Here is a 23,513-nt window from a genome sequence, read left to right as displayed (position 1 = left end):
AAGATCTGTCCAAAATTTTGAAGTACTATTTTCTCTACAATTCGGTACCATAAATAAATCGTAGAAACCATACAGTAACTCCAAGAATAACATTTGATTTTATGATCATTAAAAACCCGAGGCTTCACAGGAAATGGTGTTTTTTTCCTTCAAACTTTGACATCACTGAAATGGTCTGTTATTTTTGTTCATCCCTCACAAGTAGTGCTCATAAAAAATGTATTGCCTTTGCTCAAGCAAAGTAAATCAGCAAATGCATATTGACTAGCAAGCAAAGAGAAGTCATGCATGGCATTGGAGAAGCTTCCTATCTATGTACAGCCCTTTTATAGACACAGGTTTGGGCTGAGCTGCTTTAGCTTGCTTGCAGCACAGCAACAGAATAAAAAGGCTGGATAACACGTGTTGACAAGTCCAGCAAAAGCAGTGGCCTCGAAGCTTTAGAGGGAGGGGACTGTGTAAGCAACATTAATCTTTATTTACACCACTTCACTACACTAACACACAGACATAACACTGACAACTTCACACAACACTTTATGAGAACATTTTGATTCTGTTTCCGTAGATGGGAGTCATTTGAGTAGGCATTTCAACAGTGGTAATAAAATTATGGAACAGTGATGATTGGTCACATGATGCAAAAAATAAAACCTGATGCTAAATTCTGTGTGGGGATTATGAACTATAAGAATATTAATAATAATTTATTCAGTGGGTAAAGCTCCAAAAACATAACATACTTGCAGCACATTTATATGTTTTCACTCAATATTGATTCAGTTTTAGATTCAGGATATACTTCGTGCAGGAATAATGTGTTATTTCTAATGGTATTGTTCCACCAGTGTTACTATACCATAAGACAGTGGCACGGTTATTAACATAAGTATAGACATATCTATCTATGTGTTTATTTCCAGTGTTATACATGATGGTAGAAGGAATTGTCCAAATGATTATAGGGGTGACAAAATATTACTCATTTTTCAGTTAAACATTGGTGTTTATTTTAAAGTCTAGCAACAATAAGGTTTTACCCAAACTTTTGTTTTTATGTAAAGTCGGCTTGAATTGATTTGATCACCATTGTCATTGGACTATTAATACTATTTGCCAGTTCTATCCAGTCAACCATGAATGTTAGTATATTTTTCACCGGTGTTGTTTTTTTTCGCTGGGATAATGAAGTAAAAAATCATTACAGATACAAATATCCTAGAAAATAATTAAGTCTACTGGATCCTTTAGGATGCCTTTGATTCTCATTAAAAAACTAGCCATCACAGATCACGTGATCAGTAATTAATAACCTTAACACTGCAGTGTCAATTGATATTGAAGATAAAATGACATCACTAGAAATTCCGTTATAAATATAAAAACGAATTAACAAAAATATGTAATGGTTTTTGTGATATTGTGTTGTAGTTGCATGTAGACCAGATTGCTGCTAAAACTGCCAGCGCAATAACTGCAGGAAAATATTTTTGGTTTATGGTTGGTGAAAATTATTATGGTTAGTGAGTATTATGGTTGGTGAAAATGGAAAACTGAAAACATTGTTGATCCACAGTATCACCTCTCAGTTATTACCTGATAATGAAGTGAATGGGATAAATGCAAAGGACAAGAATACAAAGAACAAGACCATGAGAGAGAATATTCAGCTTTCAATTATGTTAAACTCTGCACCACTCTTAGCTTGCATCACCACTGCTTGATTAAAGGCATGAGAGACAGTCCTGTTCTTCAAATCTTCAACACATCTCTGGTGTAAACAGCTCTATCATTGTTTGGCTGCACAGCTGAGGCTTCACTAATGCTTCAAGCAAGAAAGGACTGCGATGAGGTAAACTATAATAAGTACTCCAAGTCTGCATTGCTTCAGAGAGAGAGAGAGAATGAGAGAGAGAGAGAGAGAGAGAGAGAGAGAGAGAGAGAGAGAGAGAGAGAGAGAGAGAGAGAGAGAGAGAGAGAGAGAGAGATAAAGAGCCAACAGACATTTATTCTAACCACTAAATGTTCAGTTATAGAGGATAAAGTTAAGTGACAGCTTGATTCTCTTTTGTTTTGAATGCGTAAACTGTGTACAAATGACATTATGAAGGAGATGAAATGGTATCGCTGACAGAAGTTTACAGGAGCTCAGGGACAGCACTTTTGTCCAATTGCTTCTGTATGTGGCACATTCCATTGGGATGAACTGAACTCCCCAAAGGTGTCTGCAGTTGGCACACAAAATACCATATTAACAGCTAGTTGGATCATTAATCAATGTTTCTTGATGTCCTGCCTGACACTAGGCAGCTGCCAAAAGTAGAGATTAAACACTCAATTTGAAAGAGTCATCAAAACAGCACGGACATTTACTAAAAGCACTCGTCAGTTGCGTGTGACTTTTTTACACTTTTCAATAGAGACATGCTATGCTGATCAAAGAAATTCACAGTAGTTTTCATCTGCTGGCTCCCAAATCCAAATTGACCCACATTATCTATCTGCCATGCTTGGATAAAGTGTTATTTTGAAAATGCTGCTTGAGTGGAAATATAAGTACAATGTATTGCTATCAGTGTTTTATTTTCAGTGCTAGAAAAAGCACCTTAACCACTAACATGTCAAAGTGCTGACTCAAGTTAAAAAAAAAATTGTCAATAAGAGATTTCCCCCAGAAATGTAATTTGTTCCAAATCCTGAGAGAAAGATTTGTCTGCAGACAACAAACCAGAGTGTGTTATAGAAGGGTACAGTTGGAGATCTGTTTCAGCCCATATATAAAAACACAGCATTTAAAATTAAACAATTAAAGAGGTATTTTCTTAAATATCCTGTGCACCTTGCAGTAAATATGAAATATGAACAGTTATGAATATAAATATAAAACATTTATCCATTAATAATTATTTTAACCACCCGGTTACTGTTAGCGATAAAGATTGGGACCACTGAGCAATGAAAATTAATCCTTTCAAATTATAGCATTTTATTGTCAGATTACTAGTCAGATTACTTAAGGTTCTGTCAGAAAGCCCATCAGGTTAGCTAATTATCTAGCTATCTTGTATTAGCAGTAAAAATCCTCTCAGAAATGTCTCAAGATCCTGTTAAACAGCTTACTAAGATTAGCAGGAAAGTTTATAAATTTATAAGTGAACATTTATAAACATAGATAATTTTAGAAATCCTGTCAGTTTAGCCCATTTCATTTAGCAGGCTAATATATGCAAATATGATGTAATCTTCTCAGTTTAGGTAGCTTGTTACTAAAGTCTGTTAAAAGACAAAAGTGCATATGAATGGCTATTGTTCCCTTCTTATTACTCGAAGACTCACTATTTGCCAAATATGAGATGAGATACAAATTGTTCCACATTTATATTAATGTACTATTTGGGTGTCAGCCATTTTGTAGCATGATCTGAATTCTCAGTGGAAAATTTTCAACAGTGAAATAATAGTCCCTGGATAGTTTATTATATACACACAAAGTGTGCTATAAATCCCCTATAAACACACTATTATTGCCTATTGGTACCACAATAAATAATGATTTCTTTTATCTGAACATATATTTGACAGGATGAAAACCAGACTGTGTATACAAATGAAAATCTATATTTTTAACAACTACTAAAGCCTAATGGTGTTTGCCATTAGTGTATTTGATTAAGATTGTTAAATGTTTTTGTATTTTTGGTGGTTTTATAGGTAATTAATATTTTTCAAATGTTAAATTCCAAACATGTAAAGGTTGGTCATGTTCTGTCTGATTAAATAACATCAACATCACTGATTTTACTATAAATGCCATGAATTGAGCTGTTGCCTGAGTTGGGCTCCTCAATTTTTATGTGTAATTCCACCACAACAGCCATGTTTTACTCCTTACATATAGAACAGCCTCTACTGTTAAGAGTAAAGGAGTAAGGGAGGGAGATATTTAAAACAGACTTCCCTCAATGATTACACTCACAGGTGCACTCATTTACAAAAACTATATATGGACTCAGTGAAACACCAACATTTCTGTACCTGCACTGAAAGATGAACATTCTGTGATCTGCACTCTGCAGACTTTATTGAATCCAGGTCCTGAAGTACCTCTGCACTATATACAGTATAACTGCATAACCAACAAATTTGCCAAAATATTTGCAAAACACAACTCACATCTACAGTGTTCTAATCTGACATTCACCCAATCCAATTCTTTAAAATCATTCCAAACATTCCACTGATATTCCCCTGATTTCCTGAAGTACTCCATAAGGTAGTGGCCAAAATCATTCAGACTCAACTCTCACTAGATTAACAAAAAAAATGTCTTACCTCATCTACATTCTCAAAAGCATTGATGACATCATAGGGTAGGCAGGAAAGCAGGTCGATCACAAACCAGGTCTTCACGTAGTTCATGCGGATAAGTTTCGGGTCAGATATCACCTCCCCAGCTGGCCCCACAAAAGTTGTGTGGAAATTCAGCACAATGTCCACGAGGAAGATGACATCCACAATGCTGTCGACCACCAGCCAAGTGACGTTGTTCTGTTTGGTCTTGAAGGAGACGTTGTAGGGAACCATGATGGCTGTGTAGAAGGTGAGGATGAGGATCACCCAGTCCCAGGTGGTCTTGAAGGTGCAGTAATGTAGGATAATATGGGGTGGCGTCTTGGGTGTCTCTTGTTTGTATTGGGGGAGGATGTCTGATCCCAACTGTAATACCTAACAACAAATGCTTAATGATTTCTTATGCAATACCACATATTTGCTTTACAAATATATTAGAGTTTAGAAAGCACTAGAAAAAACTCATAGACACCTGTAAGAATGGACAAAGCAGGAATTGGTTAACAAGTTCATTGGACAGCTTCTCTAATGTTTTGGATGACTGGGAACCTACAGGTTAATGTACTCATACAAATAAAAATAAGTGAATGCTCATTTTCCTGGGAAAATTCCAGGAGACATTTCTGTGAATCCATTTTTCAGTTCTCATACTTCACTTGCCACATCTTTATCTATATTACATGACAGTGTTGCATGGCCCTGTTGTTTATATTGCTCAGGTTAGTCACCATTTCTCTGTGTTCCAACAACATGAAATTCGAACATGAAAGATGAAGCAACTTGAACTTTATGTTTTAACACACATTCAAAGTACACAATTATTTTGTGAAAGTCAGGGGTAGGGTTTTTATTTTATCTCTGGTCACTTGATGGGAGAAAAGAGGCTAGTAAATAATATAATAAAATCTGTGATTTGTCCACCATTATAATAATCACAATTATAGTTAGAATAATCGTTGTGCATAGAGTATCAAATAAGAGTAAAGATCTTTATGAGCAAGAATGATTAGTGACATAAAATGTGCAATGTTACAACTCTGGCCCAACAGTAAGGGATTAATGATACCCAGACAGTAATGTGACTCATTATAAAGTCTTATTTGGCAGAGCTTCTTGCAGCTGAAGGCACAAAGATCCAAAGTACTTAGAAAATCTCAAAGGATTTATAACCTGAGGGCTGATGCTGGCTTGTACAAGTGCACTGGTCTCTAAATAAAACGAAACATTTCATAGACCAATACAAAATTAGCCTTAAATGGAAAAACAACAAATACTAAGACTTTTAGAAAACAAAGATGTACCGCAAATAATAATACTGTAGTCAAGACAGAGAAATAAAAAAGACATGATCCTATGTATTATTTGTATTAGCTAGGACCTTGTATCAGGATAAGAATTAGACATAATCTTTTAATGAATGTCAAAAGCTATTTCTATTTGTGTTTCAATCACAGTATTTAAAAATATTATAAAATGAATATTCAATTGTTACTGTTTTTTTTGTTTGTAACTAAGTGTTGTTTATAACTTGGAGTGTTTAAAGCATAACCGATGGTAGAAATCACCACCCACCACGGTAAAGTTCTAAAATCGAATTTACAATTTTAATAAAAACAAATTTTCTATTGTTGAGAAGTTGATGTCAGAATAAAAAAGTCTCTTGCTCAAAAAATGGACATTAAAACATTCAACAGGCATTAAATATTGTTGTACATGTTTAAATAATGTGCCTATTTTTAATAGTTTGTTTCTAAAATAAATCTGCTTGATGGTTTATCAGCATGACAGAACACAAACACAGGAACTAATAACATCTTATTAAACTAGTCATTTTGCTGTGTGTGTTATAAACAGGACGCACTTAAGACTGCAGGAATATGACAATTACAGTTGTTTTAAATGTGATTTAAAATGTGCAAATAAAGAGCTTTTTGTTAAATAAAAACTAATGTACAGTACTGAGGCTTCACTATTCAGACATTTTTTTGAGCAGCTGTCTCAAAAGTGGAAGAGATTTATCTCAAGGATGCAGAGGAGCTGTATGGATTGGCACAAACGTTCTACTTCTTTTGGTCAGGTGTGGACTAAGAGTTGAAATAGCCTTTGATGAGAATTGAACACACACACACACACAAAGATACACTCTACCTCAGCCAGACGAGAGTGCTTGTGGACATTCTCTCCTTTATGAACAGTAGGAGCCAGCTGCTGAAGGACGCCACGGCTGCTTGTCAAAGCTCGAGTGAGACGGGCAAACTTAGCCCATCCTTAGGGAAATAAGAAAACACAAATGTGAGAATTTCTTCCTCTGGTGAAGTTAATTAAATATCGAACAGGCTCTGAAATCCTGGTCCAGGAGTTCACTCTTCCCTGCACATTTTAATTTTTTCCCTGCTCTCGATACACCTGATTAAACTAATCAGCTTATTAACAGCACTTCCAGACATGTGGCTTCCTGACATGTGAACCTTTGCTCTAAATAATAATAATGGCCATAATATAAAACTTATAAGCTGTGCAACCCTTTACATGAGCAAAGTGTCTTATCCTGTTTGAAATGTTTCCAACTTTCAGAGATTTAACAAAAATCACTTTCTTATGAGATTCCAAAAGTTTCCCAGCTAAACTACAGAATATTTCTGTTTTATTTTGTTTGGTCTGTGGCAGTAACAAAACATTAGAACCATTAAAAACAAGATTTACATATAATAGCCTTCTGTCATTTCATGTGCTTTCACAAACCTTTCGATGAATCGTCTTCGATGGGCTGCTTAAACGCAGTGATGTCATTAAACGTGCATAGGAAAAGCACAACTTTGTCCTGCTCATTGCGGATAGGGGCGATCTTAACAAAGATCCACACAGGCATTCCTGTTCAGGAACAGGACATTGATTTCAATCGTAGTGTGTAGACAGGTATATCATGCTTTCTGAAAAACTGCCTACTTACGGTTCTTCTTGTACATGAGAATTTCAAAGGAGTTCATTTCATAGTTCTCGAAAGTCTGCCGCACTTTCTCAGATGTCTCCTTGTCTGTGAGTTCTCCATACATGAAACTTAGAAATAAAAAAGGGAATAAGCTACACATTGCAGTGTTGTGTTTTAGCTCTAAAATGTCAACCTAGAGGACATGCTGTTATGGGAAAATAATCAACAATAAGGTGGTGGTGGTGGTGATTATTTTCCAAAAACACCACATCCTGATATATTTTATTCCTCTATTTCTCACAGCAACTATTATAAATTTTATTGTATTAAAAACATCCTGGCATGCTTTTTATGTTTCGAGGCAAATGTAGAACATCCACAAATGAAATTCTTGCTAAAACTTACATTATAACATTACAATTAAACTATATAACCTGAGTACTTCCCTCACCGGCATCTTCTTCACTGTTTCTCTCTCTTTAAGCTTGACATATTACAGAGAAACTAGAAAAAGCACTGAAAAGTTACTGGCTGTTAGAAACTCTTAGTGTGCATAATCACACTGAACTAAAAAAAAATTACAAAATGACTGCGAACCTGCAAGTGCTGCTCTTCTGCATGACTTCAGCTCGATGGTACCCTGAGAGCTTGCAGAATCCACCGTTACTGTAGACAATGGGCCAATCCACAATCTGGGCGTTCCCCAAAACAAAATTGGTGTCTGGCATGAAACATTGAAAAAAAAACTATGTAAAAGATCTAAAGGTCTTTATGTTCTAACAAAATCTTGCAAGTCATTAATCTGGGTTCCTAGGGACAGGTAAGTCTTAGTCTCAGACGAGAAACACAATCAGAGTGGAAAATCCTAACTGACCTCGCTGATCGGGTCACTTAGAGATAATTCAGGCTAGAGAGCTTGTCTTCATCCTTCTGTCTAGTTGTTCAATACAAACTTTCAATCATGGAACGAGGAATGCTAACAATGTATTTGATATGCACTTATACAACCATCCATGATTTGGACAAACTCAAGTTTTATATATAAACGAATATAAACAGTTAGATATATTTAACAGGTTTAATTATTTGTCAAAAATAAATCTGGATAAAGGCTTCCGTGTAAATGGTGAATTTAATTTTAAATTATAATTTAATTTCCGAATCAAAATGTATTTATATACTGAGTTTTTGCATAAAACAATCACACACACACACACACACACACACCCCAAAATGATTTTTGTTCAGAACAGAAGCATTGAGGAGCTTGGCATGAAGCTCCTGGTTGAAGGGTGCAATGCTTCATCAGGAATACTGTTAATTATGTAAAATAAAATAGTTTTGATATGTTTGACACTGTTTTTGGCTACTGCAAACTTACATACATTATTTCAGTGTTACTATTTTCATTATTATTATAAAATAACAAACAACAAATACATACATACAGACATAAATACATAAATAGTAAAAATTAAGAAAAACTTTCTGTAAGCAGGCATGTCTGGTCTTTGACAGGAAGTGAACTCTGGGCCATAATAAAGAGATAAAGTGATGTTTTATGTAGTGTGATTTTTATTATTGCACAATTTTCAATATGATTTTTCATTACAAATAAACTGAAATGTTATTTTATTTTATATTTTCAAGTCATTCATTTGTTCTCATGAAACAAATAGTATTACAACTTTGAGACATCTTCCAAGAAGTATCCATCCTTTTCATGTAGCCAACATATTACCTTTTGAAATAAGAGAAGCTGTCAAATGTACAAGAAACTTTAATGCTTTGTAGCAATGTTAGAAATACTACATTGATTTCCACTTTGAATTGAGGAGATAAAAATCATTTGTTATATTGATATATAAACTTCTTAAATAACTTTATAATTTAATACAAATGGACCACCAATGGAGTAGACGGAGTAAACCCACGTCCCAAAAGCTTAGATAACATATCAATACTTCATTCGGGATGCCTTCAAGCTCAATGCATGTGCCACTTGCAAGGATAAACTTGAAGAACTTGGATCAAAAACAGAAACGGCAACATTCTCAAAAAATTCAACACCTTCCTGCAAAAAAAAAAATAAAAAAATGCTACACAACATCATTACCTTCTGAAACTGGATATAAGCCTTATATAAATCATCCCACATTCTTTATAAAAGAATCATACAGTGCTTATGAATGTGTTATGAAGCCATAAAGTTACAGCCTGCAGGTGGTGAGTGAGGGAAAATGTCAAAAAATCAAGGGAGGTTATAACCAGACAGTTAATGGACTGGACTGAAATTAAGTAAATCTTGATATTTAGGGATTTTTCCCTTTAAGAATCATACAAGCAATCCTCCTGAGAGAGAGACAGAGTAAAGAATCCCACTGAAAGCATGGCTGGCTCTACAAATTTTCTTTGCTCTTCCGCACAGCATGATCCCCGGTGTTGAATTAACACCTGCGGTGTTTATATAAATCCAGCTGGCCGCAAACGAACAGTGGAAGAGTTCATCCAATCATGTGGATTCATCTGTGTTAATTTAATCTCCACACGGCAAAACACAGGAACAGGACGTTATTGAAATGCTACAGATTAGTAACTCAGCTGGGGAAGATGTAACAATAAAGCAGGCTACTTTGTTAGTACTCACTTCTACATCAGGGAATAAAAACAGACAGGAAAAAAGTATAAACAAGGTAGGAAATGATAAGAAAAGTGACTTCTAATAGCACTACCTAGACCTACATGATAGCAATATTTGTACAAAAACATTTCTAAATGAACAGAAAAGCCACAACAGGTATGGATGAGCTGGATCGAAGTACAAGGGAAAAAGGTCTACATGACTTTGGTTATACCTGTCTGTCTATGGGATAATGTCCAAACTGAAATATTGAAAAGAAAAAAGTGTGTTAAAGCAATTAAGAAAAGAATGCAAAGTTATATACAGATATATCCTCAGTGCTGAATAACACCTGCAGCGATCAGTTCAGTTGTGTTGAATTTGAAGCATATGTACATGGTGAAGGTGATAATTCAGCACTGAGGACGTTGTGCAAACTTAAGCAAGCAATAAAATTATTCAACTGAAAAAAGCAATCATAAGCTGCAATAAATGTTTGGTTATTGCACTGCAAGTGGATACAACAGGATGTTATATGATTTTAACTAACTTTAATATTATATGCATCGTAAACATTGCTAATTCCAGTGAAAACCCATTTGAAGTAATATTTATCTTAAAACAAAAGTAGTATGGATGAGATGAGAATTATATTAGTAGTTTGTACAGTCCATCACTTAAGTGTACAAGTATACTTACAACTTAAACATAATTTAAACACGTGCACATGGAAAAGTAAAATAATACAGAAATTACACTATTTGGAGCACAAACATTTCACTTGCTTGGTGCTACGTACTGAACCATATGTTAACATCAGTACTGACACTAAATAGTATGTTAAAAACAATGATATTAATAGTAACACTACTATTTTGATAAAGTACACAGTGTGGTTTGGGACGAGGCCAAGATCAAAGCACTTATATACCTGGAGTGGTGATAATTAGTGAATTAAGTTTAGCTAATTTAACAGACAAGGTCTACATTATTGTCCAAAATTGTATCATTAATCTCTCAATTTATGAACATAATATTCAGTTTATGGAGAGTAAGCAGTGTCAAAATATTTACACAATGTGCAAAGAAATCTTCCAGGAACGAAAAAGCTTTCAGTTACTACAGAATATGTTCTACTGTGTGAGATGTTTTGAGACGCGTAAAAGGAGACTGAAGTCTGGATGATTCCAAAAGTCTCTAGGAGTGTAAAATGTCCAGGAAATGGTAAACTCATAAGACATGTTCTGATGTTTAGTATTAATTTGTATGGTAGTGGTGTTCACATTGTATGTAATACACTGAACCTAAGTGAAATGCTGAACACAGACAAGTAGAGAAATTACAGCCAAGCAGTGCAAAGAAAAAAATAATAACAATAACCCATGCTGAAATAACACCTGCACCAACAAGGCTGAATTAATGAATAGCTTCCGGCTAGAATTGTTGAAACATTTGCAAACACTGGCAATTTTTTTCACTCCATCCTAAAAAGACACACCATGTGTTAAGATCTTGTTTTTAAACATAAAAAGCTGATAAATAAGCCTGAACCCTGACTATCAGTCACTTCACTATCAGGTGATGGATATGAACCCTTAAATAATTGAAAAAAAAAAAAAAAAAAAAGCCATGTATGTTGTGTTAAATAAGCTTGCTGTCTTACCGTTAGACCTCCTGACGATATTCTCTAGGAAAGTATTCTGAGGAGCCACGAGCCCTCGGCGACCCCCGGCCATCCTGACGCCTCCTCACCGGGACACTGTGACTGAGAAACGGATCTAACGATCCGGTAAAGGACGACCAGTGAGTCCTGCTTTGGAGTCTACATGATTTAAGATGCTGTGTGGACAGAGATGCGGTACTGTGATTGTGATGCTCTCTGCTGTCCCTCGGTTACAGCGCGCGCGTGTGTGCGTGTGTGCGTGTCTGTGTGTGTGTGTGTGTGTGTGAGAGAGACTCCCGCTCCGGACCGGATTCGCAGCCCCGGGGCGCACCGCCCACATCGTCCACGGTAACGGAGCTGAACGGCTGTGAGACTCCACCTGCTGGACGAACTGCATTATCTAGGATGGGGTGCCAGCCTACACACACTCATGCACGCCAGACCATTTAAAGCTGTCAATCATCATGTCCTTTGGCTGGTGGAGGACACTGGAGTACCCTGAATCACGGAGAGAACACGCAAACTCCATGCACACAGTGTGGATACAGGAACTGAACTCCAAAAGAGAAAAGTCCATTGGTCAGATGGTTGGGGTTCTTCACTGTCTTCATAGGTCTGGTCTAACACTTCTTGCTGAAGACCAGACCGGTCAGGAACACAGTGTGGATGGTTTGCACCACTCTCTAGAGAGCTTGCATATCTTTCCTATTACAGTTCCCAAACCAGGCTGTCATGATTCCTGTCCGAATCCTCTCCATAGTGTAAAAGTTACTCAGTAGCATCTAAGGTGATAAAGACACTGATGGTCCTTCCACATCAGGGTTTTAATGTGACAGGACCATGACATCTCCTGTGTGATGTGAATACCAAGACATCTAAAAAATATCTGTCTACTCTCTCCACTGGAGCCCAGTTGATTTTAAGGTGTTGGTAGCTCGTTTCCTGCTTTGTGCTGAAGTCCAATATCAACTCCTTTGTCTCGCTCACATTAAGGAGGAGGTTGTTCTCTTGGCACTATCTTTTCCAGGTAGAAAAGATATCAGGCCCACCACAACAACGTCATCAGGAAACTTGACAAAGGTGTGTACCACCACTACTACTACTACTACCACTACTATTAATAATAATAATAATAATAATAATAATAATAATAATAATAAGAAGAAGAAGAAGAAGAAGAAGAAGAAGAAGAAGAAGAATAAGAAGAAGGTCATTGTTGTTATTGTGTAAAATTATATTTATATACATGATTTCTAGAAATGTGTGCAAAGTTTAACCCAGAATACATTTTACATTATGTAAATATAAAATAGAAGAGTGGAATTAAGCGTTTTAAATATAAAATGGATTTAATTTATTTAACATTTTTCTTGGTAACTACATGCCTCCGTATGATGATGATGATGATGATGATGATGATTTTTATTTATATATTTCTGAGGTGTATAAATAACAATTAACTGTATATGGCATTTTGAAAAGAAATTCATGAAATATTTTATTGGAAACAGCAATGAAAAAAAACTGAATCTTGGACATGCTCAAACATAAGAGGAAATGTAACTAATAACATCATAAGTAAAGTTCAAAAAAGTAAAACCTCAAGTAAAAGTAAAAATAAAAATGCAATATTACAGTGCCATGGTTATATCTAGCAATGTTAAAAAAAATAAATGTAAAAAAAAAAAGCAATGTAAAAAAAAATAGCCTTGTGTTACATTTATTTGAATTTAATATAGAAATACAGTGTTATACAGGGAACCCATATAAAATATAGAATTATGTTACTTTTACGATGATAACATTTTAAATTATTAGGATGTTCAAACACTAAGTTTAATTATAAAAATATGTTTAAATATAGCAGTCAAATTCAGTATATGCCAATGTTTTAAATTGTCATAGGTTACTGCACGTATACACACATACACACATCTTTAAAAAAAAGTGGGGTGGGTTAAAAGTTATAGTTTTTGTGTCAGTGTTGTGGCGCCATCTGCTGGAAGAGTATATATCTTTATATTCACGATTTGAATATAAAAATCAGAAATCTTCTTTTAAAGAAAAAAAATCTTATTTTAAATAATCATTTTTCGAATGGTGCAATAAAAAAGTCAACACACACACACACAAACACATACACACTTACACACACACACTTACACACACTTACTCTTTTAAGATGAATAAATCGATTGTAAAACCCCTAATATAATGACAACATTAATATCAGGTTAATTAATATCAAGTACACACACTTACATCGCTAATAAGTCATTAACCTAATCTATTGGTGTTTCATTATTAATTATTTCCAACTGTATTAATTGTATTTATAAACAACTCTGACGCAGACACCGTTTTACGTGCAAAACAATTCCTTCCGCCAAAGAAAGTAGGTCCCGAGCGAGATCCGTATACTCTGTTGGTTGAAGACGTCAAATGTAGAAGACATAAACACAAATAAATAGAAATAGCAATACATTTGAATAGTAAACAAAGAAATGTGTTATTATATAATGTAAATTGTGGTGTTTAATATTGTGGCGGAGGAATACTAATCAGTAGCGTTGTGGCTCAAGCTGCGCAGGGGAGTTATTGCGAGGGACAGGAACCCTAGCTGCAAAAAAACGTGCATGTATTTTTAATTTTAGAAAGATAAATAAATAAATATCATTATAATGCCTGGGATGATGGATAAAGGGTCGGATTACCTAGGGAAAGGTCGGTCTAACGGGACGAAAAGCCCCTCAAACGCCTCGAATGGCCATTTTTCTGATGAGAGTGGCAGCGACGAAGAGCACGGTATAGCCTCGAACACACGAACACACACACACACACACACACACACACACACACACAGCGCTTTGCGTTTAGATTTCCAGTGTTTAAGATTTATTAATTGAAACATAATTAATATGGTCGATACATACAGAAACTCTTTTGTCTTTCAGATGTTGGAATGCGTGTGGGATCCGATTATCAAGCCAATATTCCTGAATATGATCCTGGTACGGTAGCTCACCGGTTTAAAAAAAAACAGCACACTACTACACTAAGTAGTACGCTAGTGTAGTGCGGCAACACTTGTTTCCATAGTTACCGCACAGAGCATACAAGCCTGGCATACTATTTAGAATAGTAGTATGCTTGTAGCTAATTGTAGTTAGCCGAAGTGTGGTAGCCTCGGTGTATTGCTAACGCACTGAAAGCTGAAATAAGTTTCCTTTTTTATTATTTGGAATAATTGTTTTTTTGTTTGTTTGTTATTTTGTGTTATATTAAGAGTTAGTCGGAGGAGAATAATAATACTAACACTGTTGATATATTGTAAATATAAAAGTAATTATGCGCGTGAGCTAGCTTGCTTTCTTAGTTAGCCTAATGTAGCCAATGCTGTTAAAACGTTACTAGAGTAGAATTAGAACTAGAAACAGGTTTACTGTAGCCGATGCACTCTTAAGAAAACGACGTTGTTATTTGCAGTTGCTACAGGTTTTAGGTCTACTGGTAGTTATGCGTTTGAGTTATGAGTTTTTCTGCTTAGAGAATTGAAGCATAACTCAGACATGGTTATTATTTGAGAAGGTAATGTCGAGTAATTAACACCCAGGCGGTGTGTTAACTGTTATTTCACATATTCCCAGGTTCTACCAAGTACAGTGATAAAGACACAGGAGGCATGTTAGTGTGGTCCCCATATCATACTATTGCGGACACTAAATGTAAGCATCATCATCTCATGTTTATTATGTAAACAGCCTTTTGTCAGACTAGACTAATGCTTATATGCTTGTGTTTTGTTCACAGTGGATGAATACATTGCCATAGCAAAGGAGAAACATGGCTATAATGTGGAGCAGGTAGATATTGTGTATTGTTGTGTTTGTATTGAATTTGATGTTTTATAATAGATGTTTTATAATGCCTCGTGTGTGTGTGTGTGTGTGTGTGTGTGTGTGTGTGTATATATATATATATATATGTGTATATATATATATATATATATATATATATATATATATATATATATATATATATGTATATATATATATATATATATATATATATGTATATATATATATATATATATATATATATATATATATATATATGTATGTATATATATATATATATATATATATATATATATATATGTATATATGTATATATGTATATGTGTGTGTGTGTGTATAACTTATAAAGCAGGAAAAAAATTATGGATGAAATAAGAAAAAAAATCTGAAATCTTCTGGAATTTTTCATTAGGACAGGACAAGAAAGATGTAAATTGCCCAGGGATCAAATTGTGCTCAGTCCATATTGATAGAAAGTCATCAGCTTTTATTTGGTATAACTAATTCATTTTTGGTGGATGAGCCAGCGCTCAATAAAGCAGTCCCTGTGAAAAGGATGACGCAACTGTGTGTCCAACAGGCTCTTGGCATGCTCTTCTGGCATAAGCACAACATTGAGAAGTCCCTGGCAGACCTGCCCAACTTCACCCCTTTCCCAGATGACTGGACGGTGGAGGACAAAGTGCTGTTTGAGCAAGCCTTCAGCTTCCATGGCAAGAGCTTTCATAGGATCCAGCAGATGGTGAGTCACAAGAGGATAATCACATGTAGTCATTGTAGGTTGTGTTACATCATAAGCAGGCATACTACTCCTTCTCTTAATGTATTATTTTGAACTAAATTATCATAGTGACATAAATAACCATGTCTTACAAATTTCAATTACTTAATACAGTTGCCAGATAAATCCATATCAAGTCTTGTGAAGTACTACTATTCATGGAAAAAGACCAGATCCAGGACAAGCTTGATGGACAGACAAGCAAGAAAGCTGGCAAACCGAAGTAATCAAGATGAAAGGTGCACTAGTCACATATTGACTATTTTTCAGGTTATAATTAAATCATTAAGAACTTTGTTATAAGGATTGTATTGGTAACTTCATTTTTTAATGTCTAGTGATGAGGAAATGGAGGAGGCCAATCCTATCGAGGCAAACGACAGTGATTATGACCCTACGAAAGAGACGAAGAAAGAAGTAAAGCATTATCATGATCTGTAATCTTCATAACAGCTGTGGTTGACCTGGTTATTCTTGTGCTATAGTAATAATTAGTACTTATTAATTTAATTACTGCATAACATTTATTGCTTTGAGTCTTCACAGTGATATTGTGCTTAAGCTGTTCTCTGTGTGTTGTTTTTCAGAGCCATGTTGAGCCACAGATAATGAGCTCTAAGATCAGCATGGGCCGGCGAGACCATCAGACACTGCAGCATCGACACCACTCACAACGCTCCAAGTGCCGTCCACCCAAAGGCATGTACCTCACACAGGAGGATGTGGTGGCTGTGTCCTGCAGCTCCACTGCTGCTAACACCGTCCTCCGACAGCTCGACATGGAGCTTGTCTCTCTTAAAAGACAGGTAACATGCACTGAAGATTTATTAGACAGAATTAATATTCTTGAACCAATGCCCCTTTTCCACCAAGGCTGTTTACAGTAAGTGCTGGTTCGGAGCCAGTGCCTAATATTAAAATCAGTTCTTTCTTTTTCGACACCCAAAGCACCGGCTCTGAACCAGAAAAGCACCAAAACGTTGCTGGTCTAGACCTAAGAACCGCAATATGATCAATTATCAGCACACATGATAGTAGGTAGCTACATGCTAAGGCTACCTTTTTTTCTGTGTTAATGATAAAATAATGTTATGTACTTTCCGTTATTCTCGATTGCAACCTTTGTTTATACAAATTACATGGAGCTGCACATACACATTGGATTCGCCGCATTTGGATGCCAATGTATGCAAAGCCATGAGCATTAACAGTAAAGCAACATCCGCCATTGTTGTGTTTGTGTTTGCCGCTGCTGCGCTAACGTTGCTGGGAAAGATGAGACGTATACAGTGACGCAACACGGCTCTGTGACGGCTCTGTAGCCCATGGAAAGGCAAACTGGTTCTTAAAAGGCTCGCCAGTGGAACCAACTTTTTTTTTTTTCTTCAAATCTTTCTGGTGGAAAGGGGACAATATTGAAAGTCTGATCCTGGATTTGTGAGAACAGTTACAAAAAGGTTTTCCCGTCTTTTTGGCTAGTATTACAACAGGTTTATATTCTTTTTCTCAATCTGTTAGGTCCAAAATGCCAAGCAGCTGAACAGTGCTCTGAAACAGAGGATTGAATCTGGAATAGATGAACACCGCCTGCCTGAGGTAAATCAGAATTGCAATTTGTATCCATTAAATATTCTGTTTTTATTTTATTGTATTTAATATTTAGACATAAAGGACAAAAAGTAAAAAAAAAACAAAAAAATAAAAATCACAAATAAAATACAGTAATCTTCTGTATATTTTTGCTTGCTAATATTTAGTAGTTAAGTGTGTCAGGAAGGTCTGTGTGGTTTGGTATTGCTTTATAACTCAAGCGATGGCATGCCTTTCAAAAGATCATTGGTTATCTGGCCTTTATAGGTTATTCTGCTCTTTTTGCCTTGATTTATCATGTTCAATAACTTCAATCATACCTGAAAGCTGTGTGAGACATTTGTGGGGGAAAAATGTAGTATTCTGTATAATGGAACATCCTGGCCAGTCATCCAACTCTAACCCAATCAAGCTACTGTGGGCGAATTTAAACTGAAAGGCACAGTGAAGAAATTTTGTCACTGCTTAAGGAAGTGATTTTTGGTATGCAAATGTACCACTGAAATCTCAAGGTTCTTTTTTTTAATACCAAATTCTGTCAAGATTTTTGATTAACTGACAACAAAGAAAATAATTTCTAAAATCCTTTTTTTAACCATTACAGCCTGGTAGGTTGCTGCTACTATAAAAACCATTCCCATTAAAAGGATTTTTCTGTTGTCCCTCTGGGGAATGTTTAAAATGTCTAACAAAAAAGTCATTTGTATCAGGATGTATTATAAACCAGGATGTGGGTCATTTATAATGAATAAAGATCAATTGATTAACTGTATGAAGAGCCCTTTGTTGAATACTTTTTCGAAGAGTGTAGTTAATGTTGTGTAATTTCTTGTTCTAGTCCAACCAAAAAATCAACGCACGCTGGACAACAGATGAGCAGCTCCTAGCAGTTCAAGGTAGTTAATGATCATATTTACTGTTTATCTCATTTTTAGGTACAGGACATTGATTTTTATTCTTTTAAACGTTTTTATTCAGGAGTACGCAAGTACGGCAAAGACTTCCAGGCCATTGCAGATGTTATTGGCAATAAAACAGTGGGGCAAGTTAAGAACTTCTTTGTGAACTATCGACGCCGTTTTAACCTGGAGGAGGTGCTACAGGAGTGGGAAGCCGAGCAGGGAACTCGTGCTCCCAATGGAGACAGTTCAGCCGCTGGAGAGGATGGAAAAAGCAGCTCCAATCCACCTTCAGGAAAGAGCACAGATGAAGAGGAAGAGGAGGTATGTTAATCTGCATAGAGTAAAAGAAACACAGATAAGCACAATTGTATACTGATGTAAATGATGATTATACTGATTAAACTGTTAATATTAGTGTTTCACATGTCCTTGTCACTTACAGGGTCAGGTGACGCCTGTCTCTGGACCGTCTCCCATAGCTGTAGCATCACTGTCCATGGCAGCAGCAAGCGGTAGCACCTCCTTGAATCAGCCTCCACCTTTATTACGGCCGTCTCTGCCAGCCACTCCTGCACTGCATCGCCAGCCTCCACCCCTCCAGCAGCAGGCTCGTTTCCTGCAGCCTCGTTCGGCTCTGAACCAGCCACCGCCACTCATTCGGCCTTCTAACCCACTCCCCCCACGCCTCAATCCTCGCCCTGCTGCTCCAGCCAACACCGGCATAGGTCCACAGCCCCCCACACTAGTGGGAATCCCTTCTGAAAACCCATCCTCTTCTCTGCACTGAGCATGAGCATTATACCCCAAATTGAGGAAGAGAAAGAAGCACTTGCAAAAAATGTTGTTGTTGAATTTGTGGTATTGATTTCTATCACTTTTATGTTATCATCATCAGAGGACAGTACAGATCATGTACAGATGAGAAATTTAAACAAAATCTAAGTGGAGATAGTAGCGCGTGTTTCTGGTCAGCTTCTGTGCATTTTGCCATTGATTTTCCAAGTCTCTGGAACAGTGCTGGAGTGATAAACATCATTCCTTCAAAAATATTTCTCTGTTTAGTGTTTTGGTGATGGTGGTGGAGAGTGCTGACAAATCTGGTGCTCCAAAATCTGCCACAGGTGTTCGGTTTGTTTGAGATTTGTTGACTGAAGTCCAAAAATTTACATCATATTCACGCTAATCAATCACTGAGTCCTTGTGCCCTGTGGATTTGGGTCTTTCTGCAAGAGACCCCTCACGTCGGGTTAGATCTTCTTGTCATAGCAAAAGTTTTCTAAGAAGTACTTTGTATTGATTCACAGCAACTCTTTTCTTTAAGGGAAAAGCCAAACCATTCCAGAACAAGGCCCTTACAGCATTAAAGATCCATTGGTTTTCTTTGAATTTGTCACCAATTTGCATGTAACCTTTAGCCTTTGACTGATATGTGTATATTATGTTTATTTAAATATTGTGTAACTGACCCTTTTAAAATGTTTTACTCAAAACATGTTGCTCTTATGACTTCATACGAGTGGCAAAACACAACTCCTTCGTTCTAAAAATGTGTTTGCTGCAAACCAAATGTCCAGGGAGTTGAGCTGGGCTTGATCCAACTCCTATAACCCTAATCCGTGAGACACTCTACAACACAGAACAATACACTTATCCAGACTGAAACACAGAGTTGTCTCTGCCTCCTGGACTTTTGGCTCAAATCTGATGCAGGCGGAACTGAATTAGTTCAGACTTCCCCATTGGACTTACAATACAGCAGTTACTGGTATTTGCTCACAGTCAGATAGTGAGTGAGGTGTTTTTTTTTTTTTTTTTTTTTTTAAAGGACTAATCAAGTCCTTCATTTTCCTGATGTAAGTGTTCAGTGCACATTTTTTTGTGACACTCTTGTCATGTGTATATAAACATTATTTATTTTTATACTTGGTGCTAATGACTACAGACAGATTAATGCCTAATGTCCAGATCTTGCGCCATAAAAGTGCTCTTAAAGTTTAAGAGAACATCATGTTTGTTTTAAAATGGACATTTCAGTCTTTAAACATTGTCACAAGTCTCGAGTCTCTCCGCAAACTACTGTGGACATTACATGATGATGAATGGCCAATTGATTTTCATTGAGCATGGTAATTAATAGCCTGGATTACAATCTTGTTGATTATGAACATTAACAACTGACATCAAGGGGTCTCAACGTTAATTAAGAAATTTTATGTAATATTCAAATATTAGTCATAATTTTTTGGTTTCATCTTCAAACTGTTATGGTCCCAATAATTGTACAAATCATATTACACATACAGATTCCAGGAGACATTATTTGAGTTATTGAGGTTTGACATGTTGAACAGGCTAATAACTAATAATAGGTATCAGAACTTTGGTGTTTTCACCACTGTAAAAAATTTGATAGTCATGGCCCCCCTGATCATATATGTCACTTGTCATCTTGTGCAGTCATTTCCATCCAACTGTTATTATTTATTTGTACATGTTGGTTGTTGCTTTTGGGATCATTGGATAGAATAGCAGATGATTGAACCAGAGATTAAGCTGTTGACTAGGTGAGTGAGTTCAGTCCAACGCTGGTAGTTCCATTTCTTATTGCACCCTGTAGCATTAAATTATGTACCTTTTTTATGTGGATATGTTATTGATATGTTTATTTGCCTATTCAAAAAATGGATACTTGTTCTTCATTTTATAATCTTCACTGTTTTGCTGTAATTCCACTTTGTTTTGTTAATTCAGTCTGTAGAGATGTTGGGTTTGTGTTGTTCCTGCATGTCACTATGTTCATAAATTCATTGCTGTGTATGTATTTTAATCAGTTTGTGTTGTATTTTATCTCATATATGCCAACTTTATAGTTTCTTTCATGTGTAAATTTGGTCCCTTTTTACACAGTTACCTCTTAGAATGTCAAAATTATTTATAGCATTTAAGTAGAAGCCACTTTCTTAGCGGGTTAATTTTTTTCCCTGTAACACTTGACAGACACAATGTGTACTTCCTCTGCATTTCAGGCATTAAAGCAGAAGTGTCCACACTAAATGTGTGTGTTCAAGGCATTTTTATATTTATATTTACTGTCTGTTGAACATTGTGTGTCAATTAGATTTTTTAATGTACCTTTGTTGTAAGGTACCTGTATATTGTCTGTCAAAACAATTCATTTTTGCAGCAGTGAAGGTTCATTTAATTAAAATACTTATTTTAAATCCGTTAAAAAAAGCCCTTTTTAATAGCAGAGTCTAATAGATAAGCAGGTCAAAGTAGACAAGCTACGGTGTGTGGGTGTGTATGTAATCAGCTGTTCTGTATGTGTTTTGTTAACCATCCGCAAACAAGCATTTGGAAGTGTGATAAAACACTAAACCCAACTTACTTAAATACATCCAAATGGAATATCTAATAAATATAAAAAAGTGACCTTAAGTGACACAGTTGGTAATTTGCTGCCTCACAGGTTCAGGGTCCTTGGTTTAATCCTGAGCTCAGGTTACTGTTTTATGCACATTATGTGCATGATTTATCCTTGTACACATAAGCTGGATTGGTTAAGATTAATTGCCCCTGTGTTAGTGTGCATAGTGGCTTGCAATGACCTGGTGTACTGCCTCATGCCCAATGTTCCCAGCAAAAGCTCTGAATCAACCATAACCCTTATCGGGAAAACAGTGGTTACTGAAAGTGAGAGTGAACCTTGCTTCCAAAACACAACCTAGCATGGGTTTCCTCTGGGTTCTCTGGTTTTCTCTCAAAAACCTGTAGGTATGCAGAGTGACTGCTGAAATTGTCAACAATGCAACCAAGACCAGGATAAAGCGTATAATTGAAGATGCATTAAATGCAACTGACAATTGTTTTGAATTTGCAATCCATTTTTATATTAAAATGCAAACATAATACAAACATAAAAGGAATATTTAATGTATTTATTTTATTGCTTAATTTGTTTTATTCAGTGCTAGCTTTCTTAATAGGATTTTTAAGACGAAGTGGTTCTGCAGACCGGACAGTTTGGACATTCCTTCTCTAGAGATGATGACACAGCAGCCATGCCAGACATAATTTAAAGTCAGGTAACGGCGCTTATCTTTTGAAAGGTGCAGTAGCAGTAGCCAGCACCAACCAAGGTGAAGTTAGTTTTCTTCAGTAGTTTCCATGCCAGGTGATCCACTGACTCCAAACCTATGCAGAATTGTTTTAGTACAAAAGATAGATGACACGTCTCTTTAGATTATATTTAGAGAGCTTCTTATGTTTTATATTAATATTGAAAGTATAGGGATAGATATATAGTATTTTAAAAGTTAATATTCTTTAAATTCATTTTAAACTTTAAATTAATTGTATAGATGCATTTTTATCCTGATTTTTTTTCTTCTTCTTCTTCTTCTTCTTCTTCTTATTATTATTATTATTATTATTATTATTATTATTATATTTGTTTCCTTGTTTCCATACTTCTGTAAAGCTGCTTTGAGACAAAAGGAATTGTTAAAAGAGCTATACAAATACTGTATATACTGAAATACGGAAAAAACATTATTTTTAATAGTTTCCATGCCACAGGACCCAGTGGCTCCAAACCTAAACACAATTGTTTTATAGCACAAGAGACAAACTCGACACACCTCTTTTTGATTGCATTTGGGCTCCAAATCTAAATAGAATTGTACAGAATTACTAGAAGCTCCTGGGATCTGTAGCGTTCAAATGGTCTCTTAATGACACACACTGTCGAATATCCGACCTAAACCGTCACCTCGGTCCAGCCGGTGGTGGTTGTGGTGTCTGCTGCCCAATTCTGGTACA

The 23,513-nt window shown here is 35.9% G+C and overlaps 2 protein-coding genes across 3 annotated transcripts in view; one reads left to right on the top strand and one right to left on the bottom strand.

Moving 5' to 3' along the window:
* Nucleotides 1–11,816, bottom strand: part of kcnh1b (potassium voltage-gated channel, subfamily H (eag-related), member 1b) — a 47,350-nt gene extending 35,534 nt beyond the window's left edge. The window contains exons 1-6 of one of the 2 annotated variants that reach the window (XM_060881040.1): nt 11,563–11,816; nt 7,877–8,000; nt 7,301–7,407; nt 7,093–7,221; nt 6,499–6,617; nt 4,333–4,725 (exon numbers count right to left, since the gene is read on the bottom strand). In XM_060881040.1, coding sequence (XP_060737023.1) covers nt 4,333–4,725; nt 6,499–6,617; nt 7,093–7,221; nt 7,301–7,407; nt 7,877–8,000; nt 11,563–11,635 — 945 coding nt within the window. In that variant the 5' untranslated portion in view covers nt 11,636–11,816. The remainder of the gene's footprint in view (nt 1–4,332; nt 4,726–6,498; nt 6,618–7,092; nt 7,222–7,300; nt 7,408–7,876; nt 8,001–11,562) is intronic. The other variant, XM_060881049.1, reaches the window with a different exon arrangement.
* A 2,312-nt stretch (nt 11,817–14,128) lies between these two features.
* rcor3 (REST corepressor 3) lies at nt 14,129–21,746 on the top strand. Its single transcript, XM_060881029.1, has 12 exons — nt 14,129–14,367; nt 14,517–14,573; nt 15,210–15,287; nt 15,373–15,425; nt 16,000–16,161; nt 16,315–16,439; nt 16,539–16,617; nt 16,788–17,006; nt 17,719–17,796; nt 18,629–18,686; nt 18,769–19,013; nt 19,135–21,746. Exons 1-12 carry the CDS (start codon nt 14,244–14,246, stop codon nt 19,477–19,479), a joined length of 1,623 nt encoding a protein of 540 aa, XP_060737012.1. The 5' UTR covers nt 14,129–14,243; the 3' UTR covers nt 19,480–21,746.
* The last annotated feature ends 1,767 nt before the right edge of the window (nt 21,747–23,513 follow it).

This window comes from Tachysurus vachellii, chromosome 1, assembly GCF_030014155.1.
Source record: "Tachysurus vachellii isolate PV-2020 chromosome 1, HZAU_Pvac_v1, whole genome shotgun sequence".
Classification (NCBI taxonomy): domain Eukaryota; kingdom Metazoa; phylum Chordata; class Actinopteri; order Siluriformes; family Bagridae; genus Tachysurus; species Tachysurus vachellii.
Note: the sequence above shows the minus strand (reverse complement) of the source record. Positions and strands in the feature narration are given on the sequence as shown.

Bases quoted from the DNA above. Each gene is read 5' to 3' on its own strand.
- rcor3 (XM_060881029.1), top strand. From the start codon at position 14,244: ATGCCTGGGATGATGGATAAAGGGTCGGATTACCTAGGGAAAGGTCGG. The intron at 14,574-15,209 runs GTACGGTAGCTC...ACATATTCCCAG, and splicing joins TATTCCTGAATATGATCCTG to GTTCTACCAAGTACAGTGAT. The intron at 18,687-18,768 runs GTAGTTAATGAT...GTTTTTATTCAG, and splicing joins GCAGCTCCTAGCAGTTCAAG to GAGTACGCAAGTACGGCAAA.